Raw genomic sequence first — 13,170 nt, forward strand, 5'->3', positions numbered from 1 at the left:
ACACTGAAATAACCAAAACTTCAAGGTTTGTGGACAGTAGGTATGTTCGATTTGACTATCACAAAGGATGTGTTCTCCCACAGACCTTGCCTAACCCGGTGAACTGCTTGGTGAAGTCGAATGGTTATTTTACCCTCAACTGGCCATTCCTTAAAACAGAAACGCACTATGGGTCTTCAGAATGTCCCTCCAATAACGGACACTTGATCCCATAACAGCCATCCGGATACAAAAGAATCACTAGTGGCCGAGTGCCACAGCGGCCATTCATTATACCAAAACGAAGGTCTTCAGTGACGACGCTCCAAACCCTGCTTGCGAATTATATTCAACCATTTCTCGGGAACTCTCACTCCACCTTCACTGCCTCCGAACAGACCTACAACGGCTATGCGATATTTTAGCGGACAGCATGGGTGAATATGCTACTGTATTTTTTTACATGCAACAACGAGAATAATCATTCTTGCTACTTTAACTGTAGTAGTAGCTAGTTGTCTAGCACCTTATCTGGCTAGACCTATGCATTGACATGCCATAGCCGTCGTTCCGCCCTACTGGCTGAGCTATCCAACAATAATTCAATTTTTCACTTGGCATTTTGTGATGTGAGGTTGACATTGTTTCTTGGATGTAATATATGCGTCATATCATTGGTATATGATGGCTTATGCTATTGCCACAGATTTTGGTGGATGAATAGATTTGCTGAAATATTTTTGTCTCTTGCCAGCACTGCGGATGAATAATAATTTGCCTATCAACGTCGTGCTGCGGTCCGCACACCTCACCTCGTGGCAGTCAGTGATGACGTCAGCAAGTAATGTTATGACATTGTTGTGAGGTTTGTGGGCTCCATCTAGTGTATTGAATCGATATTGATAAGCAGATTTTAAATAGGTCTTATGTTAATTCTGTACAGTAAACCAGATTTTCAAGTAATGTCCGTAGTGATTATTATTGGTATGTAATCATTTATACATTTTTTTTCAAACATTTGTTTTATCTACTAGGTGTATTTTTATTTATAATTTATATATTTTCTAAAGCATTTATGAAATTCTGACATTGTAGTAACTGATAGCCTGTATCAGAGAGGAGACACCAATACTGTGCTTTGGAGTACTTACGGGTGTTCGAGGCCTACTTCTGCCCACAATTATTTGTTGATTGGCTTTTGGGCTGTAGGCCGAATTAACAAAAGCAACTTAAACATAGCCCCAAGCCACATCATATGTGATATGTGATAGGATATCAGCCTATCACATATCACTATCAATATCAGTCTATTGAAGTTCATACCTTTTTAAATTCATTCATAAGCCTAATATTGAAGTTCATTATAATAAAATGCGGCAGTCTTATGATAATCAGTAGTTTGTAAAAGGGACTATCCGACATCGTTGCCGTTTAACAGTCGCGTTTTGTGTTGTAATGTGTCTTACATATGATGCCTCACAAGTGTCAGAGAGAGGTCTTTTTTATTGTACATCCCACAATGCGTTGCGGTGTGCCTTTTGTGAGCATAGAGATCAGCTGAGCCCGTGCATCGTTGCAGTGCATTGGCAAAGGGACAGCAACGCAGGATCGGGGCTGCTCGGCGTATAACATCTCAGCCCGGGATTGATAGTAGCTTAACGTTGTCTCTTACAATTGCATTTATTTAATAATTAAGTGGAGAATGTTACTGCTACAATGCGGAGAAAAATGTGATCACTTTTTTAGCCATTTGGCATGGACTTTTTCTTTTTTTTCTTTCAATGCATGCCTTCATTTCTTATAGCCTGTCCCCGACACACAACGTTTTTTTGTATTTCTGCATTAGGTAGATCGTTTTGATTACTGCAGTTTTTCTTTAGTGTTTTTTTTTTAAACCATCTAGGATTTTAGCGATACAATTCTTTAGGGAGAGAGTGAATTTATGCAAGACGTCTGGATTGGTCAGGGAAAGCTTTACATTTGTCGGGGATAGGAGGAGATTCGAGTTTTTTCCAACCGGGAGTGGGGAATAATATGTCCAGGCGAAAACAGACCAACCCCTTCAAAGTTAATTGTATGTATCTCAGGTATTGTATTGTTTTCACATGTAACGCTCTGTTTTCTGAAAGAACGCGCTACATTGTTGAGGGTCGCTTCTATCTGATTCGGTCAACGAATAGCTAAGCTATACCGTAAAACAATGTTGACATTTTCATCCCACTCTTAATGGGAGCGTTAAGCGTAAGCGCTCACATATGGAAGATAACCATTCCATGACTGTTCTATGAACATTCAGACTATTTGGTCTCATTCTTTCCTATTAGAATTGGTAACGAGTTGCCATGCTTTTGTGCTGAAAAGGTTGTTCCTAAAGAATAAGAAAAAGCACGATATCGCGCTAGTCTCTGCTGACTCCCAAGGAATTCATTGAGGTGGCATAACCTCGTGTTTACTAGCATGCTGGGCTGAGGCAATTGTGGTTTTAACAATAATCTTTGTTCGAAGCTGTATGAAAACTTGCCATGGCATGTTGGTCCCTGTTGTCAACGCTTTTTTAAGTGGATCTGACCTGATAGCCTATCTTACATTGCCTCTGCGTAACAGCATGTTTGCGTCTCTTTCAGGATCTGATCCTACGAAATAAATGATTCTTTCTCAGATTGTAGACCTTCAACTGTCTGATGAGGTGCATTTGATCATTTAGGTTACTCTGTGTTAGTTTGAAATGCCGAATTATTTTGCCTTCCACCATAACATTCTTGACGTCACTAAGGCAATTGGCAAGTAATTGGTCATCATCAGCACCGGCAGAGCCTGGTGCAAATGGCAATATTAGATGGACCTTTCCAATTTCAGTAAAATAAAATAATAACAAAAATAAGTCTGAAAGTCTATAGGAAGATGAAAGGGTTCTGTTGTTGGTGTTACTGTAATAAGAACACTGGCATTCAGAAGCATCTTGTCAAATTGTGTACCCTGAAGGCTAAACGGTGTTGTGAAGTCTATGTAAGCATGTAGCTGGGCTACATTGTACCATGATTGGGAGTGGTCTTGTCATTTAGGCCAGGTTGAGCTCTTCCTTGTATCCAACTACTCCTGGAGTCAAGTAGCAGATAGATTATGTATTTGTAATCCAATGGACCCGTTTGTCTATCAAACCTCCCTACAGCTGCTGGAATCAATCTTCTTTGCCCATGGTCTTGTTTCCCATTGTAAGCTAGTGTCTCTCCATAGTTTACAAAACGGCTGCTCCACAGACTTTAGGACACAGAAATAAATCCACCCAAGTGGATTTTTACCAAATAATCCAGGATATGCATCCTTTTAGGCTTCTCGTCTAAATATAGTTTGTTTAAAGACAGCGTTGATATGCATGTCGCTCTCACTCAGTAATCCCTATTGGTTAATAAGATCAGACGCTGTTCTGTAAAAGGAAAATCACTGTGGTTGGATTCTCAGCAGGGCCCACAATCAAACATAACGTACACTATTCAGACTCAGACATCTTATTGATAAGCCTATACACTTAGCCTATATACACTTGGCCTATATACACTTAGCCTATACACTATCATAAAAGACGGAGGCTTTCCCATTTACTGCGACTGCTGAAGTAACCAGTGTAGTGAGATTGGCAAAAAAAATATTTTCCTTCACAGAGCTGGTGCAAGGACGCAGACAGACAAACAGACAAAGACAGACAGGAAGGCAGGCAGACAGACAAAGGCAGGCAGGCAGGCAGATGACAGACAGGCAGGCAGGCAATCAGACTGCAGCCAGACAGACAGGCCGCCAGACAAGACTGACAGGCTAGCCAACTCAAGACAAGGCAGGAATACATTAGGACTTAGTTTTTTCTTCTTTCTCTACTCTCTTTCCCACTGATCTTAACACACTAAAACATTTTAACAGACTTACATATTAGGACTGGTTGTTTAAGTTGCTACTTAGACCACACAGACCGACCAGACGACCTGCACAGGAAAACTAATCAGATAGTCTAAGCTAATTAGGGTCGAGGGTTGGAGGGAGGGGGGCTTGAAAAAGCATAGCAGACCAAGCCCTGAGAGATTTTGTGATGATAAACAGACTACAATTTCCATGTTATGCCTTTTTAGAAAGAAATTGTAAGTGAATCAATTTGTTGGCTAATGCTGTGATAAGTCAGAGCGACCAGTAAGCGCATTTTCCATGGACTTGTCTCTGAGTAGAGTTAGGTTCATTTCAGATTGTTCACTGGAAAGGAGGACTCCGGGGGGGGGGGGGGGGATTTGACTTCTCTAAAGTTTCCTTAAATACCAGGCCGTCAATTAGGCGAAATGAGAAATGATCTGGGATTATCTGATGTCTGTTTCACCATTCCCATGCTCCCTGAACACCACAGTCAGTGCCTGTGCACGCAGAGATGGAAGGCAGGGGCCCCAGTACTTCCTGGAGATTCAGACAGTTGTATGCGTCTGTCTTTCTGTCTGTGTGTGTGTGTGTGTTTTGGAGCGTGGGGTGGTTGAGAAAAACGGGAGAGAGCTTAAATTCAACAGGACCCCCATTGCTTGGTGTTTGAGTAGAGTTTTGGCATTCCCTCTTTTGTCTGTTTTGTTTTGTCTCCCCCCCACCCCCTCCCCCCCCCCCCCCCATCTCCTCTCTCCCTCACCCTCCACTGTGTCTGTTGGCTGATGAGTTTGTCTCTTTGTCTGGATTCAGTCAGACACTGCGTCACCTCCTGCCTACAGACACACAGACTCAGAGATAACATCAGAGTGGCAGAGACGAAGGCAGGGGGGTGGGAGGGACGAGCGAGGGGGGGGGGGGGGCGAGCGAGGAGAGAGACAGATGTACAGACAGAGCCTAGCAGTGGGGGATGGGTAGCCCTTACACATCAATCATTGGCTGTGTGCCGTGGAGCCAGCCTGTTGTAGCAGTTCATAGTTCAACACTCAGAAGCACTCTACCAATACTAATGAGTGCATGGATTACTATGGGAAATGGGACCAAACTGTGTTCACATACCAACTCTTCCACAACCAGTTAACGGCGGACTGACACAGGCAGCCTCGGGAGGAATCCTGCGTGTGTGAAACGCCGCCCTGCGATGGCACCTCCCCCCTCCCACACAGACCTAGCACCTCAGTGTTTGTGTTCCACCTCCCAGGATTCTAGCTCACCCAGGCTGCAATTAGCTCAGCAAGCCCTCAGGTAACTACAGCCCGGGTTTCTCTCCTCCGCTCCGGTGAACGGAGCTGCGGCAAAGGAGGGAGGCCATGAGTTGCTAGCGTTAGCCGTTGGACGTGCGAGCCACGTTAACCTCCCGTCGGCGCTCGCCAGAGCTGAGACGGTCTTAAACGGGGACAGGAGAGGAGCTTGGGGTGGCGGCGTTCGATCCTCTCTTCTGAACCCCGGCCGGCGTACCTCCCAACACTCAGCCGGCGAGTCTGTGAAAAAAAGGGGCCTCATCCGGAGATGCTGCCGGAACGCCGAGAGAGCGTCGGAACGCGAGGGGTTAACAGACACATACGGGCTGCCTGGGTACGAAGCATGAGCCTCCCCCTCAGTGCTGCTGGTGTAGATATAGAAACAGAGAGGGAGCTGCGTCGGAGCAGGCAGGACAGAGGGTGAGCCAGGCTGTGCTGTGTGTGGGTGGTACTGTGTGAGAGAGAAAGGGGGGGGGGGGGACAACTAGCAGGCAGGAGGAGGCTAGTGGAAAAGAGTGCAGGCTGCCTTCCCCTGGGACTGCAGCATGCCTGTGTGTGTGAGTGTGTGTGTGTGTGTGTGTGTGCGCGCATGTAAATATGTGTGGGGGTTGGGATGTGTGTGTGGTGAGTGTATGCATATGTGTCAGTGCGCTCGCTCGCCCCCCCCCCCCTCTTCTGCCGCCCGCCTATGCATTCATGCAGCTTTGTGTGTGCTTGTTTGGGAATAGAAAAGCATCCTTGTCAGGGAAGCTTCGGAGTATAGGTAAACAGGGTCTCCAGCGTTTAAGAACGAATTTGTGTCTTTCGGGGATCTTTTTCAGCGTCCAAATTTTTTTTAACATGCAGACCAGGGAAGTGGGTGTTGCATTCTATCATATTCATAAAGGATTTCTCATTATGAGTTTGAAATAAATAAAAGGTAGTATTTAGTTGTCCGATGGCCGATCACAGAAAGGGAGTGGCAAATTCCTTTAGTAAACAGCCTGTACACTGAGGAGGCCTGGTGCCATATGGATGGGACTGGTTAGCGGTAGCTGCCGGTCTGACTCTCCATTCGCCTCCCATGTGTCCCCAGGGCCGTTCCATACAGCAGGCATCACAGGCCCTCTGCACACGATGAACATGGAGGGCAGGGATGACTTCACCGAGGACAGCGAATGCCACAGCAACAACTCCCAAGAGCAGGACAGCATATCAGGTACGTGAGGCCTGTCGGCCGTACGGGAGCTTGTGGAGAGGGCATGCAGTAGTAGGCTTGTGCAAAAGAATGCGAAATCTTCCCAGTGGCTCCTTGCGTATTCTCCCCGCGTTGCGTAGAGCGGGGGTGGTCTGAGGGCAGGAACCTCAGATCTCGTCCTCCTTTTCCTCGGCGATGAGGTGATGACGAATCGCCGAGGAAGGAGACCCTTGTGAGATCTCAGCCACAACCTGGTCGTCGTCCGTTGTCCGCCCGTGTCAATCGTTTTGTGTTTGCTCCCGTAGAAGACAGCGACAGTGACCTCGACAACCCCGGCGACGACTCGTCCTCCAACACCTCGGCCGACGACCACATGACCTCCAAGGGAGCGCAGTGCCGCCTACAGGGCGGAGGGGTCAAAGAGGTCAGCTGGGCGACGTTTGTTTGTTCCTCCACAGCTTTCGAAAGAGAGACCCGGTCTCCGTTTGCATGCTGTGAATCACAACTAGGACCACGCCGTCCATGGTGCCACCGGAGCAGTCCGTGATGCATCGAGGCCTGTGGGGAGTTCTTTCTCGCCACCCTCCACCCACCTGACTCACACTCGCTCACACACACGCACGCACCCCTAGCACATCAAGCATTCTCCAGCCAGATAGCTCAAGGAGAAGTAGGAGGTTGACAGCTTGACTATGAATCAGGACAGTCCCATGTCTAGCGTGCCTACTATCCAGCAGGATATTAAGCGCGGGCTGTAGGTTTGAACATCCTCTGCTGTGTGGGGGTCTCGACCGATGTCCCTGACCTCTCGTGTTCTGTGCCCTCCCAGGAGAACGAGGAGGGGGCCGACCTGGGCAGCAACTTTGTGTGTCCTCTCTGCACCCTGGACTTCAGCTGCCCAGAGCAGCTCATCGCACACGTCTACCAGGTTGGTACCAGTACAGCACCGACCCCATGCAGCACAGCCCATCACTGAGCTGGCACTGCCCAGTCTATCCTTGCACAACTGTGCCAAACCCTTATGTGGCTAGTCCAGCTTAGTTAACCAAGCCTGCTTAGCCCCTGCGTTTGGGTCAGGGGTCTAATGAGCCGACAGTAGGTAATCGTCTCTAAACCCCGGTCGGAACTCTCATCACCTCCCAATTTGACAGGGCGGCTATATCGGAGTCTAAAATGATCCAATAATCGACTTACTCTATCCTACTTTCATGACTAGGAATAGAATTTCACATGGACCAACGATGAGATTCTGTGGCTCTGAAGTTCATGTGTTATGCATTGTTTTGATGTTGTACCTCAATATAAATATGTTCTTCTGTCTTTCACCCATTCCCTCTCTCTCTGTCTCTATCTCTCTTTCAATGTCTCACTTTCTCATCCTAACACTGTTTATCTGCTCTCTCTCTCTCTCTCTCTCTCTCTCTCTCTCTCTCTCTCTCTCTCTCTCTCTCTCTCTCTCTCTCTCTCTGTGTTTGTCTCTCTCTCCCCCCCTCTCTCTCTGTGTGTCTCTTTCTCTCTGTGTCTCTCTCCCTGTGTCTGTCTGTCTCTGTAGCACACCTCCATGCTGGGTGGCAGTAAGAGCTATGTGTGCCCGGTGTGTGGGCGTGCTCTGAGCTCCCCCGGCTCCCTGGGGCGCCACCTCCTCATCCACTCTGAGGACCGCCACTCCAACTGTGCCGTCTGTGGAACCCGCTTCACCGACACCAACAACTTCAACAGGTCTGTGGTTGCACAGCAACTCCCTCGAACCTGCAGAAGGGCACCACAGAGCTGTAGCAGGCAGTGCCGCTTCCCCCCAAAATCAACCCATCTATCCGTTTTTAGGATTCAGGCCAAATTTGTATCAAGGAGAAGTTTATTTCATCCCAGGACTGTTTGGATTTGTTTTGATGATCCTAACCTCTTCCCTCTGTACTCGTCCTCAGTGGGAAGCTGAGAGAGATCCTCAACACAGGCAGCATGGAGTGCAGCAGTGGAGACGAGACCTGCTCCATGTCCCAGTCCCTCTCCAACAGCCCCATGGGAAACCCTGGCCATTCTGGCCACCCAGGACCAGGTCACCCGGGTCATGCTGGCCCGGGCCACCCCAGCCACCCAGGCCACCACAACAACCCCGGCCTAGGTCACCAGAGTCACCCCGGCCATCATGGAGCTGGCCATCCCAGCCACCCAGGCTCAGCCCACCCTTGCCCAGGACCAGGCCCAGGCCAAGGCCCGGGACACACCCTCCCCTCCCTGCCGGACAGCCTCCTCCCCTCACTGCCTCCCCTCCCCGACGCCCTCTGCCCTTCGGCCGCGGGGCTGCCTCCCCTCTCCGACATCCTGAACCCCATGCCCGTGTACCCGGCGGGGGTGCTGCTGGTGTGTAACAGCTGTGTGGCCTACCAGCAGCTGGTGGAGGCCCAGTCGCCCTCCATGAGGAAGTGGGCGATGCGCCGGAAGAACGAGCCCGTGGAGGCGCGCATGCAGCGGCTGGAGCGCGAGCGCACGGCCAAGAAGACCAAGCGGGCGTGCGAGTCGGCCGAGGAGCGCGAGATCCGGAGGCTGCGCGACCGTGAGGCCAAGAGGATGCAGAGGCTGCAGGAGACGGAGGAGCAGAGGGCTCGGAGGCTGCAGAGGGACAGGGAGGCCATGAGGCAGAAGAGGGCCAACGAGACGCCGGAGAAGAGGCAGGCCAGGCTGATCCGCGAGAGGGAGGCCAAGAGGCTCAAACGGAGGCTGGAGAAGATCGACCCGTCTCTGAGGACGCAGATAGAGCACGACCCCACCGCCATGGCTGCCCTCACTGCAGACATGAGCCTCTTTCAGTTCCCCTGCCCCATGCCTGTGCCCTCACTGGACAACGGCCTCTTCATGAAGATGCCCTAACAGGGTCTGGCCACCAGGGGGTGATACTCCACTGGAACTCTTGCCGTCATGAGAACTTTTCCGTTCTGCCTTCGGGTGGGTTGCCATGGTCACAGAGCGAACCATTCCTTGCTGGTTTACCTTCCAGCCTCTTTTGTCGATTAACTTGATAACTCTTCGGTCAACCGTTACAAAAACACAATTAATTTATTACAGAGGACGTTAAGAACTAGCCTGGCTCCGCCCTCCTACGTACTTCCGCTCAATTTTCATTTTCCTTCAGTCAGTCTGGGTTTGCGGTATATTCGCTGGTTTTCTCTGGCCAATTTTTACCTGTCCAATCAGCGAACAGAGGGAGTGGCTGAGAACGATGACGTTGAGGTCGTGCGCTAGTTTGAGTTGTAGTTCAGTAATGGCGGCGGAGAAAGATGCGAGCGAAGCCATTCGGTCCGTTGTGGCAACGCTGACGAATATCCAGAAGTTAAAGCCGGAGCAAGAACTATCTTTGCTGAGTTTTGTTGGTGACCATGTTGTTGTGGCCCTCCTCCCAACGGGGTTCGGAAAAAGTTTGATATTCCAGCTCGCTCCGTTAGTGGTGAAGGAGTTGGCTAAGGCGAACACTAGCGATTGGTTATGCCAGATCCAGAGTGGCTCTGGGCAGATCCAATAGTTTTAAACTTCAACAGAGTACCTGCCTTCAAGGAAGTTAACACTTGTCAATGGGCAGTGCCCAGACTCTTATGTGCAAATGAAATGTACAAGAGTCTGGTAGGACCAGGCAAGTTAAGAACAGGGTAGGGAACGTTTCATATAGCACTGTTCAATATAAAGCATGTTGTAAAGAGATTTCTGTGTTCTTTTCTGAGGGGCGGCTTGCAGACCATAACACAGCCCATTCTGATCGGAACAGCCACTTCCATCGAGGAAGACACCTTTTGCACATGGACTGTCAGTGAAAGGAGTGAGGGTCACGTAGCTTCAGCCTCCTCCCTCTCCTCTGGTCCTCTCTGCCAGCCCAGCGGCTGGGGTTTACCGGTAGCTACAGCTTCTCCCCCCCCCCCCCCCCCGCGCTGCCAATGTTGGTCACTGGCCAGCTAGCTCATATCCACCCAACCAACTACCTCATTCAGGGCTGTGGCCGAGCCCTCTCTGTCCTGTGGCCTATGTTCTGACTACAAGCTTCCAAAGCTCCTCACGGACTGTTCCGGACTCTACAGAGGATGTGGGTTCATTCCCCTGGTTTCTGTGTGTGTATGCACACCAGGAGCATTCACAAATCAAGGAAATCGGGGAATATTCGATAGGATGCAACATTCATAAAGAACTGCATGGTGACCCAGGGAGAAATTGTATCCTCTTTGATTGATCATGTTTTTGTGTGTTACAAGTAGGGGTGTAACAATGTATCATGGTACGATACATCGCAGTGCAAAAATGTAACTATGTATCGTAGAGTCATGGCGATATCATGATGGATGCTGTATCCTATTGATTAAGCCCTATGTTGAGCAATGCTCTTTTTCCATTCCATAACACCCTGTTGAACTCAATGTACACTGCCTTTCACTTAAGGTCTCTTTGCCAATATGTAATTATTATTATATTTCTTTCTCTCAAACCTCAACATTCTGTAAGCTTTGCCAAGTTGGTAACAATGTCCTACATTTTACCCAACAACTTCTGTTGCGTTTGGCTGATGCAATCCCAATCTCTGCTGCTGTTACTGTACTGTATGTTACGTTAGTTACCTCTCTAAGACGTTTTGTGGATGTGAGAATGCTTACTAAACTTTAAACTGATCAGTTGAGAGAACCTCATTAAACCGTTAAGTGAGTAGCTGTTAAACTCAGTTGAATAATGATAATAATACATATTATAATAAGTGTATAATCAATTTGCGCCCATACTCTGGAATTCTGAGTATATTAGCAAATATTTTCCAGTTTTCCCTCATTGCAGAGTGCTTTAGCTGACTATGGGGACGCATGCATGGCAACAACCCTGATGACTCTGCAAGTAGAGGGATAATCTGTCTTCATAACCTCATTCCAACATATTTATGCAACGTGAATATAGTTTATTGTGAAACCTAATTTTGGTTAATATTTCGTTGAATGTTATAAATTAGATAATGATACATTGTGCCATGTCCGTACTGTAATTGATTCTGTGGATTTTTTTTTTTTTTCTTTAGATATTTTTTTTTTTTTTGCCTCTATCGTTACCTCCTATTTGTAATGTTACACATCTGAGCTCTGCACACAAATATAAACTGGCCCAGTTTTGTTCTGGAATATTCTTCAAGATAGGAACCAAGACTGGTTCTCTGTTTGAGCCACTCCTTGACCAGTTCTTATGGAGCAGGGTAACTACCACTACGAGAACTGGATACTTCAGTTGTCCTGAATCACTAGTCTAGGAGTGTCTCAAACCTCTATGCAACAGGGGTGTATATTTATTCATAAGGGAAATTTGACACTTTCTTTTGAAACTATGCAGTGTGTTAGAAAAAATAAAAATAAGGAAATGGACTCAAATGTATAGAACTGTGCAACTCAGGCAATGCAACTCAGTGAAAGCCTCTAGCCCTAGATTCAGCCCCTGGTCCATTTCTCAGACCCTAGCCATGATGGGATGGTTTGGTAGTCACGTAAAGCCCAGTTATGCAGGTGTTTGTTCCAAAGCCACGATCAACATGTCGACTTGGGAAGACGTGTTGAGTTCTGAGATATGGACAGTTTGAGTCTGAATCTAGTTCACAAGCTGATGGCAACAGGGTCATATCATTATCTACATGACCATGCTCATGACAAAGTTGTCATGCACCAGGTCATCATAACTGCTTTTGATACAGGATTGATCAACTTCTCAACTATGTAGACTACTCGGTGTATGGACATCTCACCATAATGAATACTAGGTATTCTCAGACATTGATGTGTCGGCATTTTCATACGGAGCAAAAATGCTGTGTAAGAAGCTATTTTGACATTAAAAGGAAAACAATCTTCAATTCCATGGTTACGTTTGTGCTTTTGACCAGCACAGATTTGCAGTGTGTCTAGTTAGATTTATGCATGACTTTAAACTGCATTTGTCCTCGAATGGTTCAATATGAGCTTGTGTTCTATTATTTTATGCCTGCCTGTTTCTGTCCAGTTTCATTGAAAGACGAGAATCTTAATATGTTGTATGAACTTTGGCCCATTTACTAGTATATAAGGATATTTTTGAGTAATGTCCATGTTTACAAAATGAATCATTTATTTTAAAAAAAGGCCAAAATGAATGAGGGTAACCAGAAGTGAGAACACTGTTGTGTAATGTTAGTTCTGTAGTCCCATGCACCTCTTGCACACTGAAGCCCACCTATGTTACTGCATTAACAGGTGTACAGGTCATGAAACCGGGAATGTGGAAATAAACATTGACTTTATCACATTGTGTGAGGGTCAGGGCCTTTGTGTGTCTCTCCAAAAGAAGTCTCCTCCACAAAGCTCTGTCATACCTACCTACACAACTACCTTGTCCAAAGGCAACTTGTGTGAATAGAGCAGGCAGATTAACGCACATGAAAAAGAATTGTATCAATCTCAGTTCAAATCTATATTCATCTCAGAGGTACAATGCGTGTTCACACCTGGCCAATACTGTATAGGCCAATACTGTATAGGCATTATTGTTTATCATGGTGAAGACGAATCCAGAACCAAACAATTGGCCTCTTCAGTTCACTTACCTGAGCCTGTTAAAGAAGACATCAAAGAATGACATGACACATACATAGGGTAATAGTATATATATATATATATATATATATTATATTGTGTTTACTTAACAAACATGATAAATGCAATGTCTCCAAGAAGTTAGCTGTAACAATAAAAATACAATATCTTTGTGTCCTTAAGTACATAGAATTAAAACAGCAAAACAAAAACAAAACTGCCCTAAGTAGTTCACAGAGAGGTACAAATA

At 47.0% G+C, this 13,170-nt stretch overlaps 1 protein-coding gene across 7 annotated transcripts; it reads left to right on the forward strand.

Annotated features, from left to right (window-relative positions):
• Positions 1 to 298: 298 nt before the first annotated feature.
• LOC124482151 (zinc finger protein 821) lies at positions 299 to 9,597 on the forward strand. 7 transcript variants are annotated; one of them, XM_047042532.1, is made up of 7 exons: positions 299 to 416; positions 734 to 820; positions 6,244 to 6,366; positions 6,651 to 6,769; positions 7,175 to 7,273; positions 7,898 to 8,064; positions 8,271 to 9,597. In XM_047042532.1, exons 1-7 carry the CDS (start codon positions 413 to 415, stop codon positions 9,211 to 9,213), a joined length of 1,542 nt encoding a protein of 513 aa, XP_046898488.1. In that variant the 5' UTR covers positions 299 to 412; the 3' UTR covers positions 9,214 to 9,597. The 7 variants fall into 7 exon arrangements, with proteins under 7 accessions (XP_046898488.1, XP_046898490.1, XP_046898491.1 ...); XM_047042534.1 differs by lacking the exon at positions 734 to 820 and having other exon boundaries at positions 300 to 416; XM_047042535.1 differs by lacking the exon at positions 299 to 416 and having other exon boundaries at positions 739 to 844.
• The last annotated feature ends 3,573 nt before the right edge of the window (positions 9,598 to 13,170 follow it).

Source organism: Hypomesus transpacificus, chromosome 19 (assembly GCF_021917145.1).
Source record: "Hypomesus transpacificus isolate Combined female chromosome 19, fHypTra1, whole genome shotgun sequence".
NCBI classification, from domain to species: domain Eukaryota; kingdom Metazoa; phylum Chordata; class Actinopteri; order Osmeriformes; family Osmeridae; genus Hypomesus; species Hypomesus transpacificus.

Bases quoted from the DNA above. Each gene is read 5' to 3' on its own strand.
- LOC124482151 (XM_047042532.1), top strand. The intron at 6,770-7,174 runs GTCAGCTGGGCG...GTGCCCTCCCAG, and splicing joins AGGGCGGAGGGGTCAAAGAG to GAGAACGAGGAGGGGGCCGA. The intron at 8,065-8,270 runs GTCTGTGGTTGC...ACTCGTCCTCAG, and splicing joins GACACCAACAACTTCAACAG to TGGGAAGCTGAGAGAGATCC.